This window comes from Cnephaeus nilssonii, assembly GCF_951640355.1.
Source record: "Cnephaeus nilssonii genome assembly, chromosome: 2".
NCBI classification, from domain to species: Eukaryota; Metazoa; Chordata; class Mammalia; order Chiroptera; family Vespertilionidae; genus Cnephaeus; species Cnephaeus nilssonii.
The window spans coordinates 5,236,771-5,259,325 of NC_137073.1; the positions used below are offsets into that span (position 1 = coordinate 5,236,771).

General features: G+C 60.5%; 1 protein-coding gene across 1 annotated transcript; it reads left to right on the forward strand.

Annotated features, from left to right (window-relative positions):
* Window positions 1-3,874: 3,874 nt before the first annotated feature.
* On the forward strand, window positions 3,875-22,228 carry SDR42E2 (short chain dehydrogenase/reductase family 42E, member 2; the record flags this gene model as incomplete). The annotated part of the gene is made up of 14 exons (XM_079789119.1): window positions 3,875-3,928; window positions 5,198-5,893; window positions 5,926-6,103; window positions 6,266-6,567; window positions 7,021-7,116; window positions 8,530-8,587; window positions 9,094-9,212; window positions 10,936-11,011; window positions 15,012-15,094; window positions 16,566-16,703; window positions 17,171-17,236; window positions 17,787-17,850; window positions 19,381-19,454; window positions 21,989-22,228. The coding sequence occupies 14 exons, from the start codon at window positions 3,875-3,877 to the stop codon at window positions 22,226-22,228; spliced, it is 2,244 nt and encodes a 747-aa protein (XP_079645245.1).
* Between the last annotated feature and the right edge of the window lie 327 nt (window positions 22,229-22,555).

The following is a 22,555-nucleotide window of genomic DNA, read 5'->3' on the forward strand; positions in this document are numbered from 1 at the left end:
GCATGAGGCTACTGGCCTCACCATCTCCGGCCCAGAACGGCCGCGTGGTGCACGTGTAGCAAACACGGAGCCTGCAGAGGCCAGGCCTGGCCCCTCGCTCTGCACTTCCCACACCCTGGGCCACGGGGGTGCGGATTCGCTGCCAGCCCATCCTGGGAGAAGAGACGTGGGCCTCGCTGCCACCCCTTCCAGTTTAACCTGTCCCAGCATGTGAGAGCGGAGTGGGTCTGCTGGGCCCCAAGTGCATAGGAAATGAATGCCATGTATTATGTGACCTGGCGTCATTTTCTAAGTCAGAAAAACTTGCCTTTATTTACTTAATAAGATCAAAATTACTTTCTAACCCAGGTGATTATTGGTATGGATGTGTGTATAAAATTTTGGTGAGATAAAACTATATTTAAAAATTCATTCAGAATACATGAAGAATTACAAATTAATAAGAAAAAGATAAATGAACAAAAGACTCAAACAGGTACAAATGGACAATAGGTGTATGAAAAGGTGCTCAACAACCTTGCCCAGTGAAATGTAAATTAAAAGCACAAGGAGATACTGCTAACCCACTCCCCCCCCCCCCCCCCCCGCACCGTGGCTGAAAATAAAAATACAATATCAAGACACAGGGCAAGCAGACTCATACACAGCTGGAGGGGAGGTGTGAATTGGTTTAACCACTTTGGAAAACTGGCGATTTCTGTTAAAGTAAAAAATATATGAACTCTATACCAGCAATTCTACTCCAAGAGAAATCAGTGCGTGTGTTTGACAAAAGACACATTCAAGAATGTTTTATAGCAGCTTTATTTACAGAAGTCAAATATTGGAAACAGCCCAGCCAGTGTGGCCCAGTGGGTGATCGCCAAGCCATGAACCGAGAGTTCACTGGTTCAATTCCCAGACAGGGCACATGCCCGGGTTGTGGGCTCGATGCCCAGTCAGGGGCATGAGGAGGCAGCTGATCAATGTCTCTCATTGATGTTTCTATCTCTATCTCCCTTCCTCTCTAAAATCAATAAAAACATATTTTTAAAAATATATTGGAAACAATGTAAATGTCCATCCATGTGGTACATTTGTACAGTGGAATACTGTCCTACTTGTCAATTGAAAAAGAATGAATGACAGCTGTAGTCAACAAAATGCATCTCTTTTTCTTTTTAATTGATTTGGGTGGGAGTGAAGTGGGGGAGGGGGAGAGAAACATGGACTAGTTGTTCCACTTATGCACTCATTGGTTGATTCTTGTATGTGCCCTGACTGGGGATGGAACCTGCAACCTTGGTGTATCTGGGTGATGAGCTACCCAGCCAGGGCCAAGACACGTCAATCTTATGAATGATATGGGGGGTCACGGGGACAACCTGAAAGAGAACACACTGAGGAATTCCATTTATATGAAGTCAAGTACAGGCAAAACTACTGCTGGCAATAGAAGTCAGAATAGTGGCGCCCCTGCGGGGGCGGGGGGCACACCGGGTCACCCGGAATGTTCTTTATCTTGATCTGAGTGTGGTTACATTGATGTATTTATAAGATTTCATCGCGTTGTTAAAAAACAGGTTACTAAGGCCTGACAAGCCTTGGCTTTGGCCGGCTGGGTGGGCCCAGGCAGACAGCAGGGAGCCGGGACCTGGCCCAGTGGACTTCAGTCTGCTCACTGTGTTGGACAGGCCCATGTGTGACGCCTGCACCCGAGAAGGGGGCCTGTGGTGGCTGTTATTTGCAGGAGCTGTCATAACCAAGTACCCAAACCCGTGACTAAAACCACGACCTGCAGAGGCTGGCAGGGTGAGGTCAGGTCCAGCGGCCTGTGCCCCGGAAGGCGCTGGGAGGGTCTGGCCCTGGCCTCTCCGGGCTTCCAGTCCTCCCTGGGCTCCGGCACCGTCACTACAGCCTTACGTGGTGCGCTCCCCGGGGCGCGACCCTGTCCGAGTCCCTTTTCCATGAGGACATGGGTCTGCAGTTACACCTCTGCGATGGGTCTCCTCCCGGCCAGGTCTCCCCGGGGCCTGGGAGCGGGATCGGCACGGGAAGTGGGGTGGGCACAAGCCAACGGAAGAGCTGAGTGACAGCCTGCGCCCTGGCCTTGCTGTGGGCGAGGAGGGCGCCGGTTTTGGTGGCCCCGAGACACAGACATGGCGTGTGCGTCCCCGCTCCTGCGGGAGAACAGCCCGCCTCTCCGCCCCGGCAGCCGAGGTCCACCCGGGGCTCACCCGCCCGGCCCGGCCCCGGGCCGCCTTCCCTCTGGGCCCATGTCCCTGGCTCTGCAGAGCTGGAACCGAGTTTGTGCACGAAGCCGATACCGTCCCACCAGCACAGCAGGCGGGCGGGGAGCACAGCCTCTCCCACGGCCACGGCGCCCAGAGGGTGTTCACGGGGCAGCCTTTGGGGGGCTCAGACGCTGGGGGTGGCGTGGGGGCCTGAGCCCCCGCAGGAGAGGGCGCCCTGAAGAGCATCCCTTCCACACGGATGTGAGCAGCGGAGAGCGGGACCGAGCGGGAGGGGACTGCAGGAAGGACGGCTGGACAGACGGCGGAGGGAGGCAGGGCTGGATGAAGGTTCGACGGACAGACGGACAGACAGAGCGATGGAGGGAGCAGCGAGCGGCGGGGAGCGGAGGAGCGAGGGCAGCCGCTGGCGGGGCCGGCGGGCCCTGGACGCCCCGCGGCGCGGCCTCCGCGCGCTTCCCCGCAGCAGCTCCCCCTTCTGCCCGCTCCCGGGAGCCACAGGCCCGCCGGGCGGCTGCGGCGCCGGGGGAGGCGCGGGGCGGGCGGGGAGCACTGCCTGGCCCCGCCCAGGAGGCGCGGGGCAGCGCCGGGCGGGCCGGCGGGAGACGCGGGCGCAGCGCGGGCACGGGCGCCGCGGGAGCCGAGCGAGGTGAGCGCCGCGGGCTGGACGCGGGGGCCGGGCGGGGCCGGGCGGGGGCCGGGCGGGGGGCATTGGGCCGGTCTGGGCGTGGGGGGCACCCGCTCCTGCCGCCCGAGAGGCCGACGCCCCTCGGGTCCGTCCCGACACCCGTTCTCGTAACCTGCTTGGCAGGCACGTCCACCTGCATCCACCGAAGTTCGCTCTGAGCCTCAGTTTCTATCTCTGGGTGCGGGAGCGGGGCCTGCACCCCAGGGCCGCCCGGGGCGTTAAACGCGGCGTGTCCGCTGTCAGGGGCAGGACCCGCGGGCGCCCGGCCGCAGCTCTAGGCGCCGGGACTGCGACCTGCGGGGCCTCCCCCTCCTCCCCCTCCTCCCCCCCCTCCCCCTCCTCCCCCTCCTCCTGTCCTGTTCGCCCGGGCACTGCCCTCGCCCTCCCGTGACCACCTGTGAGGTTCATGGGGCGGCCAGGTTATTTGGGTCCATTTACAGCGGTGGATGCGGAGGTGCCGTTAGGTTTTAGGGTTCTTGCCAAAAGCGCACCCAGACAAAGGGGTACCCAGGCAGTGTCCCAGCCTTTGCCAATCAGATCATCCCCATGGGCCAGGAAGACTGTTCTGGTCCTCCCACCGACCTCCCCCGGAACAGTCCCCTGGGTCTGGTACCGGAGGCCCCACACCGCGGCTGCATCCTCTCTGCTCCCTCCGGGGCATCAGACTCATCCCCTGTGATGACTCAGATTTGGGGCAACCCCCGCTAACCCGTGAGGGCCGGGGCTGGTGCGGGCATGACCGCATCCCTCTCTCAGAGCTTGGGAGAGCAGGCAGTGACAGGAAGGAGAAGGTCCAGGCCCGCAGCTGCCAGGGTCCCTGTCCCACAGTCCCAACCACCACAACACCCTGGGCTCATCACTCCGCACCCAGCTCACCTGTCCTTTTGGGCACTGTGTGCCACACAGCAGAGACTTACCTGTCTGAGTCCTCGGGCCTGGCGCACAGTGGGCCCGCATGGTCCAGTCTCATCCTCAGGTGCAGCAGGAGCTGCAGAGGGGGACACTGATGGTGACAGTGTCTGACGCCTAGCTTGCTCTAAGTCTAGAGTGAGGAGGGCAGGCTCCTCCGTGCTGGCCCCTGAGGTGCCCAGACCTAAGCCTGAGGCCTGTGGGCCTGGGCAGACCTTGTAGTGCCAGCCACCTGTCCTGCGGGGCCGGAAACCAGAGCAACAGTGGTCAGGATGGGTGGGTGGGGGCAGCATTTGGAAGCAGGTGAGTTTCCAGGGCACAGAGCCTGTTGGATCCCATGTGGATTCCTCCCCCCTCCCCCCTCCCCCCTCCTCCTCCTCCCCCCTCCGCCTCCTCCCTCCTCCCCCTCCTTCTTTCCTCCTCCCCTTCCTCCTTTCCTCCTCCTTCTCCTCCCTCCTCCTTCTTCCCTCCTCCCCCCCTCCTTCTTTCCTCCTCCCCATCCTACTCTTCCTCCTCCCCTTCCTCCTTTCCTCCTCCTTCTCCTCCCCCTCCTTCTTTCCTCCTCCCCATCCTACTCTTCCTCCTCCCCTTCCTCCTTTCCTCCTCCTTCTCCTCCCCCTCCTTCTTTCCTCCTCCCCCCCTCCTTCCTTCCTCCTCCTCCCCCTCCTCCTGTCCTCTTCCTCCTCCAGTCCTCCTTTTCCCCCTCCTTCTCTTCCTCCTCCTCCAGGAAGCCCTCTGTATCTCCGCAGTCAGAAAGCAGTCACCCCGCCCCCCCAATCTGGTGAGGTTCCCCTTGATGCCATTGCTCGGTCTTCCTCTGGTACTCCCTGGGAACTGGGTTTAAGGAACTGGTAGAGAAGTCACAAGTACTTGGTGTAACTCTCAGCCATGCGTGTGACTTTGGGCCTCCGTTTCCCCAGCTGTAAAACCCAAGGCCTGACTGCCCGGCTCTGAGTCTCTCTGAGTAAGCCAACAGCCACCTTGCAAGTTCTCAAGATTCTAAATAGGACAGGTTTACTGCAACCCAGAGGGTCTCCAATTCCCACCGGGAGTGCTCCTTAGCCCCTAGGGGTGTGATAATCCTTGTGACTGAGACAGCCTTAGAACATGGGGGGGGGGGGGTCTTTTCTTTTTCCTGCAGGTAGACAGATCCCGTCGGCCCACATGGCTCAGTAAAGGATGAAGCCCAACCCAGCAGGCTCCTCCCCAGAAGCCTGCAGAGCTGCAGGCCAGAGGGAGAAGAGCTGCCCTGTCTGCCAGGCCTGGGGAGGGGTCTCGGGCCTGGGGTCCGAGTCAGGGCCTGGCCTGGGGTCTGGTACACTTTCAGAGCCTGGACCTGGGCCTGGTGCTGTGTCCACACCTACTCCAGGGCCTGGTGCTGCTCCGGGACCTGGTGCTGCTCTGGGGCCTGGGCCGGGACCTGGTGCTGCTCCGGGACCTGGTGCTGCTCCGGGACCTGGGCCGGGACCTGGTGCTGCTCCGGGACCTGGTGCTGCTCTGGGGCCTGGTGCTGCTCCGGGACCTGGTGCTGCTTCGGGACCTGGTGCTGCTCCGGGACCTGGGCCGGGACCTGGTGCTGCTCCAGAACCTGGTGCTGCTCCAGGACCTGGTGCTGCTCCGGGACCTGGTGCTGCTCCTGGACCTGGTGCTGCTCCGGGACCTGGTGCTGCTCCGGGACCTGGTGCTGCTTCGGGACCTGGTGCTGCTTCGGGACCTGGACCGGGACCTGGTGCTGCTTCGGGACCTGGTGCTGCTCCGGGACCTGGTGCTGCTTCGGGACCTGGACCGGGACCTGGTGCTGCTTCGGGACCTGGTGCTGCTTCGGGACCTGGACCGGGACCTGGTGCTGCTCCGGGACCTGGTGCTGCTTCGGGACCTGGACCGGGACCTGGTGCTGCTTCGGGACCTGGTGCTGCTTCGGGACCTGGACCGGGACCTGGTGCTGCTTCGGGACCTGGTGCTGCTCCGGGACCTGGTGCTGCTTCGGGACCTGGACCGGGACCTGGTGCTGCTTCGGGACCTGGACCGGGACCTGGTGCTGCTTCGGGACCTGGACCGGGACCTGGTGCTGCTCCAGGACCTGGTGCTGCTCCTGGACCTGGTGCTGCTCCTGGACCTGGACCGGGACCTGGTGCTGCTTCGGGACCTGGACTGGGACCTGGTGCTGCTCCGGGACCTGGACCGGGACCTGGTGCTGCTCCGAGACCTGGTGCTGCTCCAGGACCTGGTGCTGCTCCTGGACCTGGTGCTGCTCCTGGACCTGGACCGGGACCTGGTGCTGCTTCGGGACTTGGTGCTGCTCCGGGACCTGGTGCTGCTTCGGGACCTGGACCGGGACCTGGTGCTGCTTCGGGACCTGGTGCTGCTCCGGGACCTGGTGCTGCTTCGGGACCTGGTGCTGCTCTGGGACCTGGGCCGGGACCTGGTGCTGCTTCAGGTCTGGGGCCTGGGCCAGGAGCTGGGTCAGGACCTTGGCCAGTGCTAGGGCCTGGGCTCCGATGTGCGCCTGGGACTGGGCCCAAACCCAGTGAGCCCACGACAGCCCCGTCACCAGCACTGCAGCAGAAGCCTCAGTCCACACCTGGGCAGGCCCCGAGGCAGAAGGTTCTGGTGACTGGAGGAGGAGGCTACCTGGGCTTCAGCCTAGGTTCCAGCCTGGCCGAGAGAGGCACTTCTGTCATCCTGCTTGACCTCCGCAGACCCCAGTGGGAGCTGGCCCCGGGGACTGAGTTCATCCAGGTGCAGTGATGAGGGTCGGGGCGGGGGGCAGTCCAGGCTGGGGTGGAGGTCTGGAGACAATATCTGAGGCAAAACCAGTAGCATGAGGATGAAGAGTCCAGGCTGTTTAAGCTCCAATTCTACCCCGGGGCTTCCCAGCTGGGCAGCCATGGTCACGGGCTCTGCCTCTCTGAGCCGCCTGTCCTCATCCACAGGACGGCCCCACAGCATCTGCTCACGGGCTCTGGGGGGGCTTGGGGAGGCAGTGCCTGAGCACAGCCGCCGGGACAGCCGACGAGGGGGCTGATGCTGGTGACGATCTCCTGCGGAGTCGTGTAAATCCTGCCCACAGCCCTCGGGCCCCAGGGGCTCGGCCTGGCTGGGTCGGGCCAGCTCTGGGACCTGGCCAGGTGCACAGCTGGTGTCTCTGCCTTGGACTCAAACCTCCCGCCCCACTTCTTCCTTCTGTTCCAGGCTGACGTCCGAGATGAGGAAGCCCTGCTCCATGCCTTCGAAGGGGTGGACTGTGTCTTCCACGTGGCCTCCCACGGCATGTCTGGCGCTGAGAAGGTGAGCCCCGTAGTGCGGTACCTGGAGTCACACAGAGCTCTGCCCGCCCGCCCCTCAGCTGTGTGCTCATTCGTGCTCTTCGCCTGCGCCGGGCGGGGCGGGGCTTCACCCAGCCGGCATCTCCCGCCCATGGGACCGAATGCCAGTTCTGCCACTTGAGCTGTGTGACATGGGCAGGTGCACACACCCTCACCTGTGAAGTGATGACATTGCCAGCACTGAGGCCAGCAGCATCTCCCAGCACATCCGCACACTCTGGGGCTCGGATAGGGTACTTGTTGGCAGCACTGTGTCTGATAACACACCAAGGAAATAACTAAATGCTCAGCAGTGGGAGACTGTCTATAAAAAGTTGTGCTGTATTCACACAGTGCAGTTCAGAAGAACCAGGCAACTCAAAATGTGCTGATACTGAAAATTTCCCAAGGTGCAGAAATAGTGCTTGACATCCTCCTGTTTGTTAGAAACAAAAAAAGCTCGGGTCAATATTTGTGTATTTATTTATTTTTAAATATATTTTTATTGATTTCAGAGAGGAAGGGAGAGGGAGAGGGAGGGAGAGAGAGACAGAAACATCAATGATGAGAGAGGCATGTGCAACCCAGGCGTGTGGCCTTGACTGCAGTCAAACCCAGGACCCTTCGGTCCACAGGCCGACTCTCTATCCGCTGAGCCAAACTGGCTAGGGCTTGGGTCAATATGTATATACTCACACATCTGTACGTGCCCATATTAATAAGCACAGATTATTTCTAGAAATACACAGACTGGAGACGGTGGTTGCCTCTGGGGGAGGGGGAAGGGAGATGGAATCAGGACTGGCAGGGAAGTTCCTTTCCCTTCACCGCAAACCCTGCACTGTTTGCATGGCTGTAACCTGTGATTGAATTACCCGGTAAACAAAGACAGCTGCAGCGAGAACAAACAGTGTTGGTGGGTGCCAGCCACCCCCTCGCGTGGCTGCGGAGATGAAGTGGGGAGCAAGGCTTCGCCAGGCCCTGGCTCCCGGCAGGTCTCACTGCAGACCAGCTCCTTCTAGGCGTCGCCCCGAGCCCCTCACCAGGGCACGGACAGAGTCACTGTCCGTCAGACAGAGAAGGAAAGAGACTTCCAGGGCGAAGAAACAAGCCAACACGCTCTGTGTCCCCCTCTGTGCCGAGCACTGTACCAGTCCCCCGGGGCGAGCACGCACAGGGTCTGCCCGCACTCTACAGACGAGGGAGCTGAGGGCCAGACCCGGGACAGAGCCTCCCGGGCAGGGAGATGGTGGCCGAGCTGGGCCCTGGAGCTCGCTCTGCCCCGTGCCTCTTGGGAGCCCTGCCTCTGAGCTGGAGTCCTGCAGTCCCCAACTTCACGGGCTCAGCCACAGGCGGAGGCAGCGCCCCAGCTTGCCCCCCTCATCTTGTCTTTTAGCTTCAGAAAGAGCAGATTGAGTCTGTAAATGTCGGTGGCACCAAACTGGTGATCGACGGTAGGCGCTCAGAGCCGTGTGGCCTGCGTGTGTCTCCGCCTTCTCTCTCCCCTGCCACAGGCCCAGCTGGGGGCGTGGGAGGGGGGGGTGGGCACAGAGCGGAGCTGGGCCCTCCTCCCTCCCTCGCGCACCCAGCGGAGGGCCTGTGGCACGCACCCTGCCTGTGTCTCAGACCTGCCCGAGCCCGGCACGGTGGGCAGCGTGTCCGGGGACCGGGGAGGGAAAGGGGTCAGGAAGAACCAAAATAGGAGGCCCCCTCCGGGCTCTGGGCACGTCCTGCACCCCGCTTCTCTCTCTGGCTCTGGAGTGTGTGCTTTCTGTGCCCCATGGAGTGAGACTTTCCTCTGACCTGTCCTTGGCAAGGTAGCTGGGAGCACAGCACACAGGGACGGGGGCGTGAGCTGGCCTGGCATCCAGGGCCCGCAGAGCAGGGACTAGACCCGCACCCCAAGCGAGGGAAGGAGTGTGTGTGTGTGTGTGAGTGACTCTGTGCACCTGTCCCGTAGTTTGTGTCCGCCGGCGGGTGCCCAGGCTCGTCTACACCAGCACCGTCAACGTCGCTTTCGGCGGGAAGCCCATCGAGCAAGGCGACGAGGACTCTGTGCCCTACTTCCCGCTGGAGAAGGTACCTGGCCTCAGGAGAGGGGCAGGCCCACGGGCCTGGGACCCACAGCCCACGGGAAAGGGAAGGGTGGAGCCAGCGCCAATCCCCAGAAGAAGGGGTCCCCACACTCTCCTGAAGAGTGGACAAGCCCTCTTCTGCTTGAGCTGGTCATGCCGACGGGAACTTTGAAATCAGACAGACCTGGCCTTGAGCCAGCCAGCCACTGCCTGCCTGCCCGCCTGAGCCCGGCGCTTTGTCCTGAGCCTCTCTCTTCCGGGCAGCCGCCCCCGTGAGGCCGTGGAGAGCAGGCACTGAGGAGGCGTGTGCAGAACTGCCGCCAACCCCGCAGGGCTCCTGTGGGAATGCACGGGATGTGTCCCGCCTCCGTGTCCGCCTCCGTGTCCGCCTCCGTGTCCGCCTCCGTGTCCCGCCTCTGTGTCTGCCTCCATGTCCCGCCTCCGTGTCTCCCCTCCGTGTCCCACCTCCGTGTCCCGCCTCCGTGTCCCGCCTCCGTGTCCCCCCTCCGTGTCCCACCTCCGTGTCCCGCCTCTGTGTCCCACCTCCGTGTCCCGCCTCTGTGTCCCCCCTCCGTGTCCCACCTCCGTGTCCCGCCTCCGTGTCTCCCCTCCGTGTCCCACCTCCGTGTCCCGCCTCCGTGTCCCCCCTCCGTGTCCCACCTCCGTGTCCCGCCTCCGTGTCCCGCCTCCGTGTCCCCCCTCCGTGTCCCGCCTCCGTGTCCCGCCTCCGTGTCCCCCCTCCGTGTCCCACCTCCGTGTCCCGCCTCCGTGTCTCCCCTCCGTGTCCCACCTCCGTGTCCCACCTCTGTGTCCCGCCTCTGTGTCCCGCCTCTGTGTCCCCCCTCCGTGTCCCACCTCCGTGTCCCACCTCCGTGTCCCACCTCCGTGTCCCGCCTCCGTGTCCCACCTCCGTGTCCCACCTCCGTGTCCCACCTCTGTGTCCCACCTCCGTGTCCCGCCTCCGTGTCCCACCTCCGTGTCCCGCCTCTGTGTCCCACCTCCGTGTCCTGCCTCCGTGTCCCACCTCCGTGTCCCCCCTCCGTGTCCCCCCTCCGTGTCCCCCCTCCGTGTCCCGCCTCTGTGTCCCACCTCCGTGTCCCGCCTCCGTGTCTCCCCTCCGTGTCCCACCTCCGTGTCCCACCTCTGTGTCCCACCTCCGTGTCCCGCCTCTGTGTCCCGCCTCTGTGTCCCCCCTCCGTGTCCCACCTCCGTGTCTCCCCTCCGTGTCCCGCCTCCATGTCTCCCCTCCGTGTCCCGCCTCCGTGTCCCACCTCTGTGTCCCACCTCCGTGTCCCGCCTCCGTGTCTCCCCTCCGTGTCCCGCCTCCGTGTCCCACCTCTGTGTCCCACCTCCGTGTCCCGCCTCCGTGTCCCACCTCTGTGTCCCGCCTCCGTGTCCCACCTCCGTGTCCCACCTCCATGTCCGCCTCCGTGTCCGCCTCCGTGTCCCAGGGCAGCTGGCGCTGCAGAAGCCGCCCTGAGTCCAGGAGCCCTGGGCTGTGTGATTGCCCTGAAGTCGGCTCCTCTCCCCTGAACTGCTCCCGCGGCTTCCACCCAGAGGGGAAAGAGGGGCGGGGGGCTCAGGGCTTGGCCATTTCCCACGGAGAGTCCCCAGAATCCAACCCTCGAGGGGTCTGAAGCGCAGGTGCAGCCCCGGGCGGGCCGGGCGGGCCGGGCGGCGGGTCACTGAGCAGCGCCTCGGCGGCTCTGTCCCCCGGCCCCTGGCAGCACATGGACCACTACTCCAGAACCAAAGCCATCGCCGACCAGCTGACCCTCACGGCCAACGGCACGCCTCTCCCGGGTAAGGACGGCGGCCCTGCTCGCGGCCCAAGCTGCCTTCCCCAACACGGTGTGGCCCCAGCGTTCAGCGGACGTGCCTCCGAGGCCCCTGCCTTCGAAGGTCACTTCCCCGGGGCCTCGGTCACTCGTCATTCTACAGTCTGAGCACCTGCTTTGTCCCACCCCACCAGGGAGATGGCCCAGGCCCTGTCCTCATGCTGCTCATGGCCGGGGGGAGACCAGTGGGAGCGGGTCCTGTTGAAGGAGCCGCGGGGAGGAAAGAGCTCCGTTATGGGGATGCAGGGGGTGTGGCACGCGGAAGGGCCTGCAGGTGACAGATGGCTCCGGGGAGCCGCTCCTGCCGCGGCAGCGCTTTGCGGGCTGCAGGGGAGGAACAGGCGCCGGCAGGGGCAGTGCGCGCGGTCAGACTGCCCGAGTTCAGAGCCCAGCCCCACCACCTTTAGCCACGTGACCTCGGCATGCACCCCCTCTCTGTGCCAGCGTCCTCACCTATGAGGAATGTGGATGGCAGCGGAGTCTACCTCAGAGCTTGTCTGAGGGTAAACGATGAGGGGCGCTATTAACGAGTGGAATACGGACGGTCTGTGTTTAGGGAGAGCTTACTGCACGCCAGGCCCTAGTTCACATCCAGTTCCATAGGCAGAATTTTTCATAACTTTCCCAGCATCCATGAGGTAAGACCCTGACATCGCTCTTGCTTTCCAAACTCAGGAACCAAGTCGATTTATATAATTCCTTACTATCCAAATTATCACTGTTTGCTTTCCAAAATTCAGAAACTTAAAACAAATCAGAAAGCTCAGTTACCATCCAGCCGGCATGGCTCAGTGGTTGAGCGTCGACCTATGAACCAGGAGGTCACAGTTCGATTCCTGGTTGGGGCACATGCCTGGGTTGAAGGCTCGATCCCCGATGTGGGGCGTGCAGGAGGCAGTCAATCAATGATTCTCTCTCATCATTGATGTTTCTGTCTCTCTCTCCCCTCCTCTCTAAAATCAATAAAGATATCCTTTTTTAAAAAAGAAAGAAAACTCTGATACCCTCACTACCTAAACTCAGGGAGCAATTGAATTTGGAAAGCAAGGATGCTTGTAGTTATAAACCCCTGAAATTTAGAGGGGAGGAAACTGAGGCTGAGAGGCTAACTGACTGAACTCAAGGTCACACAGTCTTAGGTGGCAGATATGGGATTTGAACCTTCCTCTACCCTCAGGGGTCTGACACCAGAGTTTGGGGCCCCATCACCATACTACACTGTAGCCACAGCTGAGCAGGTCTCGAGAATGAGCTCTTTTCCCTCAAATCCTCCCCACCGCCCCGGCCAGATGCTCAGTTAGTTGGAGTGTCATCCCGTAAGGTTGTGGGTTCGATTCCTGGTCAGAGCACATACCTAGGTTGTGGGTTTGATCCCTGTCAGGAGGCATATGGGATGCAGCTGATCAATGTTTCTCTCTCCCTCTCTCTCTCCCTCCCTTCCTCTCTCTCTAAAATATAAAAATAAAAATAATCAATAAACATATCCTCAGGTGAGGATTAAAAAAAAATTAAAATCCTCCCCACCCCATCACCCTGGGCCTATCAGGAACTTCCAGCTGTGTTTTTCCAGAGGTTTTGACCCTGTACAGTTGAATTCTCTTCTCTACCTGCCCTCCCCCGCCACCCCCCCCCCCCCCACACACACACACACAGGACCAGCAACCTAGAAGCCAGACACCTAATCCTCGGGCCAAGAATTATTTATATGAGCACCCCCACTTTCCATGGTCAGGAGAGTCACGGATACCTTGGGCCCAGGCGTCTGTGACATGGCTGCCCAGTGCCCTGCCGGCCAATGTCACTGCAACCCGACCCCCCCCTCCCCGCCCTGTGCCCAGGTGACCCAGAGTTTAAAATTAGCTATAGGCTGTTACAGAACAGCTCACCTGATACCGCTTTCCGGAGTCCAGCCACCGCCACCCTGGGTGGTTTCCAGTCTTTTCTGCCCAGGCTGGTCCCTCCAACCTGGCACGGAGGGCCCTGTCCCTGCACAGAGTCCTGAGGTGTGCAGAGCCCGGCTCAGTGTGACCGTGGCTGCGTGCGCTGCCTCTGGGTACAGTAGTGTGCTGGGGCCACCAGGACAAATTGCCACACACTTGGTGGCTTAGGACGCCGAAATGTCTGCTCTCACCGTTCCCCGGGAGGCCGCTGGGCCTCACTCCCTCCGAAGGCTCCAGGAGGGTCCTTCCTGTCCCTCCTGTTCACTCCTGGGTGTGTGGGTGCATCATCCAGTCTCTGCCTCTGTCTTCAGGGGCCTCTTCCCACCGGTCTCTCCTGAGTCTCTTACAAGGACACTGGACATGGGTAGGGCCCACCCCGATGATCCAGGATGACCTCGTTTTGAGGTCCTTGGTTACATGTGCAAAGACCCTTTTTCCAGATAAGGCCGTACCCGCAGACTCTGGGATGTGCACGTCTATTTTCAGAGCTACCACCCAATCCACTACCCTGGGCCTCATCGTCAAGTGAGGGTGTTGATCTGGGAAGCAGGCAAGGTGTTTGGCTGTGAACTGCAGACACTGGTCCTGGCTAATTGACAGGATGAAGAGGACTTACACTGGGAGGCTGTGGGACAGAAATTTCTAGAAAAATGGCCACCAGGCCGTGGACAGGACAGGGTTGGGGCAGCCCTCGGGGCCTGAGGGGCAGGAGCTGATGGTCAGTCCCTTGGGTGAACCTGCTCCTCGGAGTCACTTTCTTGGGTGAGCACATGTCATTGGCCCAGGTTAGGTCCAGGCCGCCACCTCAGCGGCCAGAGGCACAGCTGGACTGACAGTCCTCCCAGACCTCACCCGGGGGCGGGGGGGGGTGAAGGTGAGCTTTGGTCCCAGAAGCTGGTCTGCACTGGGCTTTCCAAACTGGGGTGCAGCCGCGTGGGGTTCCCCAAGTAGAACATCGTCCAGGAGGCACCATCTCAGTTAAGGAGTTGAGGTTGAGTGCCAAATAATTTACAAAGAAGTAATTTTTAAAATTTCAAATTTAAAACACAGATGGAGTCTGAGAATAAACTGAAAATTCTGTGGGCTTTCTTAAAATGTGAAAGAATATATTTGTGGCAGCCCTTCAGGCTACACCCCAAAGGAGACCCATCCACCACCCCACAAGTGGGGGCCCTGGTAGAGAATTTGGGGAGCCCTGGACCAAGCTCTGTCTTGGTCTGGGGGCCCTGCTGGCACGAGCAGGGAGAGTTAGGGGGCAGGCTCCTGTGCTGACTGCTCGTCTTGTCCTTCCTTCATTGCTAGTCTAGAAAGCGTATCTCCCACCACCACCCACAGAGCGCGGTTTCCAGGTGAGGAGACCGAGGCTGACAGGCTGAAGACCGGGTCTGCTTGTTCTAGCTGTGTCACCGAGAGGCAGGGGCTTGGTGGGGAGAGCTGGGCCGTGGCTCTCCACCTCAGCTCCACGAAGCCGAGCTGTGTCCTTAGGCAAATCACAGTCGTGTCTGAATCTGGGCTGGCGGGCTGCCTGGAGGGAGAAAGCCTGCAGGCCCACAGCAGGGCCTCCCGAGAGCCACCCGGTCCTCCTCTAAGTGAGGGGCAGAAAGAGGGAAGACCTGCAGCTGCTGGCCGGAGGGGTGCGGGTCGGTGCATCTGTAAACGAGCACAGGAGGGAGCCGGAGGAACCGTGTCTGTCAAGGGCAGTGCACACACCTGCATCCAGGCCTCACCTGTTACTGGCCTGTGAGCATCCTGTGGGCGGGAACCATTCTTGGTCATCCGTAGGTTCTCCACAGCATCCAACCCAAGGCCCGGTGCAGGAGGCAGGGGGCAGGGGAAAAGGGGAAAACCTCTGAATAGTGTTTGTTGAATGACTAACTGATTGAGAGAATACTAACTGAATGAGGAAACCCCAAGGACCTGTTTTCCCTGCTAACCCGTCCAAGTAAGGACCAGGTGATGTGGGCAGCCATCTGGCCCTCTTGCTCTGGCCCGCCTCCCCTCTGACTGCCCTCCCCTGCGTCCTAGGAGGAGGCACTCTACGGACCTGCGTACTCCGGCCCCCAGGGATCTACGGCCCTGAAGAGCAGAGGCACCTGCCCCGTGTGGCGGTATGTCGTCCCGCCTTGGGTCTGAGGCACAGGAGGAACCTGGCTCAAGTTCTCAGGGATGGGGGTCCTCCAGCCCACAGTCCCTGCAGCAGCTTGGGCAGTGTTCCTGTGTGGGGGCCCTCAGCTCCGGGAGGTGCCCAGGCCCCCCAGGCCCACCAGGCGCAGCTCTCAGGGTGTGCCAGCCAGGTCTAAGCATGGGTGGGCAGACACGGAGCTATGGCTCCGAAGAGACAGAGGGAGCCTGTTGTCCTCACTCGCACCTGGGCTCCATGGGGCCAGATGGCTCATCTCATGCCACCAGCACCAGAGTCTTCATGCAAAAACACCCTCTCTCCAGAGAAAGCTGGTAAAGGGGGCTTTGGTAGGCCCTGCCCTCAGATTTCTCAAAGCCTGGGCAGGAGACACGTGCAGGTCACAGACTCAGCGTGGTGAGGGCTTTATGGAGGGGAGGAGAACAAGAACAAGAAGATGAGCGCTTGGCAGAGAGGGAAGTCCAGGAGGACTTCCTGGAGGAAGTGATGCCCAAACTGTTTGGAAGGAGAAGAAGGAACTAACCAAGGAAACGGGGTGGTAGAGAGAAGGTTGTCCAAACAGAGGAGACAGCGTGGGCACAGGCCTGGACATGAGAAAGAAAGATAGGCGCTCTGGGCTTGGGGTCAGACCGTGAACAAGCAGACATGCCTGCCCTGTGGGCTTACGTCCTCATACAAGGCGGTGGATGAGCAGATACTGGCCGGCACTGTGCAGAAACAGGAAGGTGTTCAAGGCTGCAGGAAGCAGGAGGGCTGGCAGTCGGAGCGTCATGGAGCAGGGACCTCTGAGCGTCAGTTTAAGGGGGTGGGAGATGCATCGCACAGGGACCTGGAGGAAGAGCCCTCCAGGCAGAGGGAGCAGCAGTGTGAGCCCTGAGGTGGGGCCCGCCAGCACGTTCCCGGGAGGAGGCCGGGGCCTGGAGACGGGCCAGCGGGGGCTTGTCGTCAGGAGACGCTGGAGCCAGGTCAGAAGGGCCGTTGTCAGGCCTGAGGCTTTCAGCCTACAAGACGGGCACCCAGGAGGTTCTGAGAGGGAGACACACCCTCGCCCTCCGCCCGGGTGGGAACGGCTCCCCTGGCCCATGGGGAACCAGCGGGGGCCTGGAGGGGGCTACTTGGGGATCCAGGTGTGAGATGAGGGCAGGCAGGGCGGTGGGAAGCGGTGGGTTCTGGGCAGATTCTAACAGTGTAGGCCACTGGACTTGCAGGCGAGCTGGATGTGGGGTATGAGAGGCGGGAGAGCAAGGCCCCCCTCCCTCCCAGCGGGGCTGAGAGAGAGCAAAGAGCAGGCATCAGCTCCAGGACAGTTCGCCGGGACTACTGGTGGAACCTGGGGGTGGGCAGAGGGCTCCCGCCTGGAGCTGGGAATGTGGGCCCATCAGCAGTGATGAGAGGTCCGGGCCCAGGCTGGCCTGTTTACTGCCCCTCTCCACCCCCAGAGCCACATCAAGAAGAGGCTGTTCATGTTCCGCTTCGGGGACCGCGGGGCGAGGATGAACTGGGTCCACGTGCGCAACCTGGTGCAGGCGCACGTGCTGGCGGCCGAGGCCCTCACCGCGGCCAAGGGCTACGTGGCCGTGAGTCCCCTGTGGTGCTCCCACCTCCCCGGGGGCAGCCAGGCCCCGTCCCCAGGGGACTCCCGGCTCACATACAGCATTCCTCCCCCATCCAACAGGGCCGTGGGCAGGACTGGCAGCCCGAGAAGCTGGGCGGCCCGGAGGGGCTTCACAGAGCAGGGTTAGCTCCTAGCGGTGACCCTGTGAGGCAGCTGGTGCTGATGCCAGAACGGTCACCAAATGCTAGGCATTTGACACACACTTTTCATCTTTATAGCAAGTTCCCATTCCTATCCTTCCATTTCTCAGATGAAGAAACTGAGGAAAAACAAAGACATTGAGGTTAAGTGGTCCACTGGGTCACACAGCTGGTCAGTCCGGACCTGAAAGGGAACTGCCCGGGTCTGGCCCCGGGTGGCTGCGGGGCCGTCTGCAGGCGGAGTCCGGGAGGCAGGCGCCTGACTGTCCCCCCTCCGTGTCCCTGGCAGAGCGGGCAGGCCTACTATATCAATGACGGGGAGAGCGTCAACCTCTTCGAGTGGATGGCTCCGCTGGTAGGTGCCCAGATGCCCACCCCCACCTGCTCGCCCTGCCATCCTTCCCTCCTTCCAAAACATCAGATTCCATTTTCAAAGCCAGTTCTGGAAACAGTGTCCATTGGGTAACACTGGCACTGCCTGGAGCTGGGTTGTAGCTGTCCTTTGGGGGGGCTGTGTTCCCCAGTTGGCCATAGTCCCTCCCAGTCTGCTTCCTCTTCTACACCCCTCCACACATCTGGGTGCCCCCCCCACCCCCCCCGCAGTAGCTACTTTAGAAAAATCAGATTCTGCACAAGTGCCTTTGGTGTCGGCAGATGTGCATAAAAACAAAGCGGTGTGAATGATCCCAAGTGAGCCTCCACCCCATGCATTCCATCCCTGCTTGCGTTTTCCAGGTCAAGGTGTGGATTTCCTTTCGAGGCTGGCTCAGGCTTGGGGCTGGCGGTGGGCGGGCGGGCCGGGGGCCAGGGGGGCCCTCTGTTGGCGCAGGGTGAAGGAAACGGTGGTGGCTGTTCCGCACGAGCCCTGGAGGACTGTTTTCATCTCAGGCCATGTTTCCTTGCAGTTTGAGAAGCTGGGGTACAGCCAGCCCTGGATCCAGGTACCCACTTCCTGCGTTTACCTGGCAGGTAAGCAAAAGAACGTGTGTATCAGAAGCCCTCCATGTCCGGGTGGACATGCATTCCCAGGGCCAGGCGGAGGCGAGGGAGTCACCGAGGGCACAGAATTTAAGGCGACCCTCACTCAGGGCTGGTGCTCCAAGCCTGATCTGCACTGGCCCAGCCCCGCACATCCCTCCCCTCACCCTCGTCCTGCCATGTTTAAACCTTGTGCCACTTGCAAGGTGAGTAGCGGGGGGCCCATTGTAGAGGTGAGGCAACTGAGGCTCTGATAGGCTGGTGACCTGCCCACGGTGCCACAGTGAGAAGAGGGCATTCACACCTGGGCCTGCGCTAGAAGGCATGGCACTCGGGGAGAGGGCCCTGGCTCTCGGCCCCCAAGGTCATCCTGAGTCAGGGTGCTTTGGGACCTGTGAGGCTCCACTTTGACCCTGGACTCTCCTCCTCACCCTGAAGGCCAGTCTCTCCTCACATCCCAGCCCCTGCCTGCCGGCCGCCTCCAGTGCATGCGGAGCAGGTGTTAGCCGTGCAGTGCTCAGCCCCGGGGACGGGGCCCCACGTCACAGAGGGCTGTGCTCCTGGGAACCTCCACGGGACTTGTATTTTAAATGCACTGGGCTGCTGCCTTTTAAAAATGTATTTTTTTTTTTATTGATTTCAGAGAGGAAAGGAGAAGGAGAGAGAGAGAGAAACATCAATGATGAGAGAGAACCATTGACTGGCTTCCTCCTACAAGCCCCACACTGGGGACTGAGCCTGGGATGCTTGCCTTTTAAGCAGGTGTTTGTACAATATTATCCACCAGGGCACACGGACAGGATGGCTGCTCAAGCAGGCATCACACGGTGATTGACACTCCTTAGGGTTCCGGCAGCTTTACAGGGCTACGGGGGAGCGAACTGTAACCTAAAGGTTCTTAGCCCTGGCTGCACATTGGAGTCCACTGGGAGCTTTTAAAATATAAAAACGCCTCAGCCGCACCCAGAACATCAGCATCAGTGGGAACCAAGGGGCAGAGAAGCATCAGCTTTTTTGGAAGTGGTCCAGAGTGCAACCCAGGAAGAGCCACTACCCCAGCTTCTTCCTCTCCTACTCAAGAGAGCCTCCTATATAATAAAAGCCTGATATGCAAATTGTCCCCTCGACCAGGAGTTCAACCAGGGGCAGGGCCGGCCAGCTGCGTGAAGGGAGGCCCCAGCCGGCAGCTGGCAGCCTCTAGGGACCCGACCGGTGCACACATTTCATGCACAGGGTCTCTGGTATTGGAATAGACGTGATGAGGCAGACATTACTAGGAGGTAACTTGGAATCTGCTCGGTCTGTCCTTAAAATGTGATAACAACTTAATTGTGACATTTCTCAGCCAAACAAGGCACCCCAGCATGTGCTGTGAACTGCTGATTTAAAGGAACCCACAGACAGAACAGTTTTACAAAGTGAAGACTCCCCCTAGCAAAGCAAATGACTGACATGTCCCCAAGGGCCCCTGGGGCTAGCATAGAGCTAGGCCTCCTGGGCAGTGCCGCTCTCCCCACACAGCCACAGTGATGGAGTACCTGCACCTGGCCCTGAGGCCCATCTGCAGCATCCCGCCCCTGCTCACCCGGAGTGAGGTAAGTGGGCTGCTGCTGGGGGAGCCCCTGTGCCCCGTGCACCCTCCCTTGCCTTCCCGCCCTTTTCCCACACCCACTGCCACTACCCCTCACCCCTTTGGCGCCATAACTGGAAGCTTATCTGAGGTCTCAGAACTCCCGCGTGGGCCCAAATCCAGGGCTAGGTCCTCCATAATCATGGGCCCCTGGGTTTTGCTTAGGCTGTGTGTACTCTCGTGATCTGAAAGGTGTCCGCTCCAAGCCCATCCCTCCTCATTGTTATCTTATCCAGCTTATCCTCCCAGCCAAACTGGAGGCTCCAAAAAGCGGCTTCCATGACATTTACTGTTTATTGTTATTTATTTATTTATTTCTAATATATTTTTATCGATTTCAGAGAGGAAGGGAGAGGGAGAGAGAGATAGAAACATCAATGATGAGAGAGAATCATGGATCGGCTGCCTCCTGCACGCCCCACACTGGGGATCAAGTCCACAACCTGGGCATGTGCCCTGACCAGGAATCAAACCATGACCTCTTGGTTCATAGGTTGAGGATCAACCACTGAGCCATGCTGGCCGGGCATGACATTTACTTTTTAGAATGCCACCACTCCCCACCAACTCTGCCAACTCGCAACACATTCATGCACAGAGCCTTTAGCTCTAGGTTCACTGTCCACAATTACTGAATAATAAGTATACACTAAGAACCTACTCTGTGCAGAATATTGCTTTCAAATAATGGTGATGTTTCTATTTGCATATACAGTTTAAAAGAGAGGGCGTTTTCTTGCAGAAAACTTTATGGGTGTTTGGTGTTATTTGCAAAATCCTTCCGGTCCACTCTCTCATTTGACTTTCTCTGATAGCCTGGAAGGCATTGCCCTCAGGCATTCCTGGTAAGTTAGGAAGGGCAAAAGAATTATGATTGTGATCTCATTTTCTGGTGGGAAACAGGACTAGAAAAATTAGTGATTTGTCCAAGGTCACACCGTTCTGGAACTGGCTTGACACTCCAAGCTTCGTGCTCTCTGCCTTGGCAGTGGAGGCTGGGCCGCAGAAATAGGCAGGTCCCCACTGCTTCTCCTTTGAACCACCCAAGGAGCAGAGGAATGAGAATGATGACAACAGCGGCCACCTTGTGAGGGGCAGCGACATGTCAGGCTGTGTTTTCTGTGTCTCTGATCATCACCTCTACTCTGGATGTCTACAGTACATTACCATCGCCACTTACAGGGGAGGGAATGAGACGCTGGGTGCAATAGCCTGCTTGTGCTCACTCACTTCAGTAGCAGAGCTGAAAGCTGAACTGCAACCAGACCTAAATGGTTTTAAACGTAACTATCAGCTTGTGAAGTGAGTCAGGAATCACGTCCATGTAAAATCGCTGCCAAGATGCTGCTGAACTGTGACAGGGCAGGGACCTGGCTCCCCTCCTGCTCCTTGCCTTGTGGGCAGTTCTGGGGCAAAGGATCCCTCCTTCCTGGGGAATGTGGCTCTGGCGCCCTCTGCCCCTCAGTCTATGCACACAACCAGCCCTCCAGTTTGAATTGGTAGCGTTGCCGTCATTGCACTTGTACTTGGTGCAGGCCCTGTGCTGAGCAATGGAGGCAAGACTTGGTCCTTACCCGAAGGAGCTCACAGTGCAAAGGGGAGGAGAGCCCAGGAACCAGGCAACTCAACGCTGTGAATAAAGACCACGAGGCACAGCTGGGGAGACCTCAGGGCACACAGCGGGGGCACCGCAGCCAGTTCTGAGGAGGAGAGGGAGGACAGGAGCGAAGCCTCCGCTCTGAGGGCAGTCTTCCAGAACCCTGCTCAGTGGCTGCCCCGCCCCAGCGCCCTGAGCTTCCTAGCCTGGGCCAAAGGGTCCAGCTGACTTCTCGCCCTGTCTTCTCCCACAGCATCTAAGACCCGGGGCTTGACCCAGAGGCTGTTTCAGTTCCCGGGAGAATCAGCAGTTCATGGGCCCCTCCCAGTGGGTCCACATGGGTGGGCACCCTCCCAAGTGGCAGGAGAAGGATTCTGGCTCCCCGTGTGACCCTGGGCAAGCCATTCTCTCTCTCTCCAATGTTCAAATATGTTCAGAGGAGGTGGGGATAGTACCACAGAGGATTAGAGACCGAGCCCAGGTCGGTACAGAGAGTGATCCTGCACCTGGTAGCTGCATTATCGCCCTGAAGCCTTGGGCTCCAGGCCATCTAGCGCATCCTCGCCTGTGCGTGACGGCGTTCCTCGGGGGAGGCCCCGGGACTCAGGGAGGGCTAACATCTGGTGGAGCGGAGGCCGAGGGGCCAAGGTCAAGGGCCTTCGGCTCACAGCACCTTGCGAGGCGGGCAGAGGCGTGCTTTGGGGGGACTGAGTTCAGTACTGGGGGGGGGGGGGCGGGGGAGGGATGCAGAGAAGGCACCTCCTGGCGGCGCCTCGAGGAAAGTGGAAATGGGGGGACGCAGGTTCTCCCTGAGGAGGCTGCGCAGGAGCCAGACCCAGCACTCGGGTCCTTTCACAATTGCCCTGAGGGAGCTTCCCACCCCCGCCCGCCTCTCGCCGCAGGTGCACAGCGTGGCCGTGACGCACACCTTCCAGATCCGCAAGGCCCGCGCCCAGCTGGGCTACGCGCCGGACAAGTTCGACTTCGCGGACGCCGTGGAGCGATACGTGCAGTCCACGGGCCGGCGGCCCCGCGGGCCCACGGCGCGGGCGCTCCTGCGGCTGCTGCTCGGGCTGCTGCTGCTCCTGGGCCTGCTGGCCGCGGCCCTGCGCCTCCTGGGCCCGCAGCCGCCCGTCGTCTGACCGCGGCCCCCGCGTGTCCCGTCCCCGCCGCTGCTCCCCCTCCGGCCTCGGACCCGCCCCGCCCCGCCCCGCCCTCTGGGTTTGGGGACGCCCTGCCCACGCCCCTGCCCGTCCTCTGGGTCTTGGTCCTGCTTCTCGCTCGGGCCTGGCCCGGTACCAGGAGGTCCTAGCCTCAGGCCTGCTCCGTCTAACGGGACTTCTCCCCACCCCCGTCCAGGCCTGGGTCGCCTCGGGTCTCTGCTGCTTTGGTTCCTCCTTTTCCGGGACCGAGGGGTGCGGCGGAGCCCAGCCTTGGTGGCTCCGCCCTCTGGACCCGGCCCCGCCCCT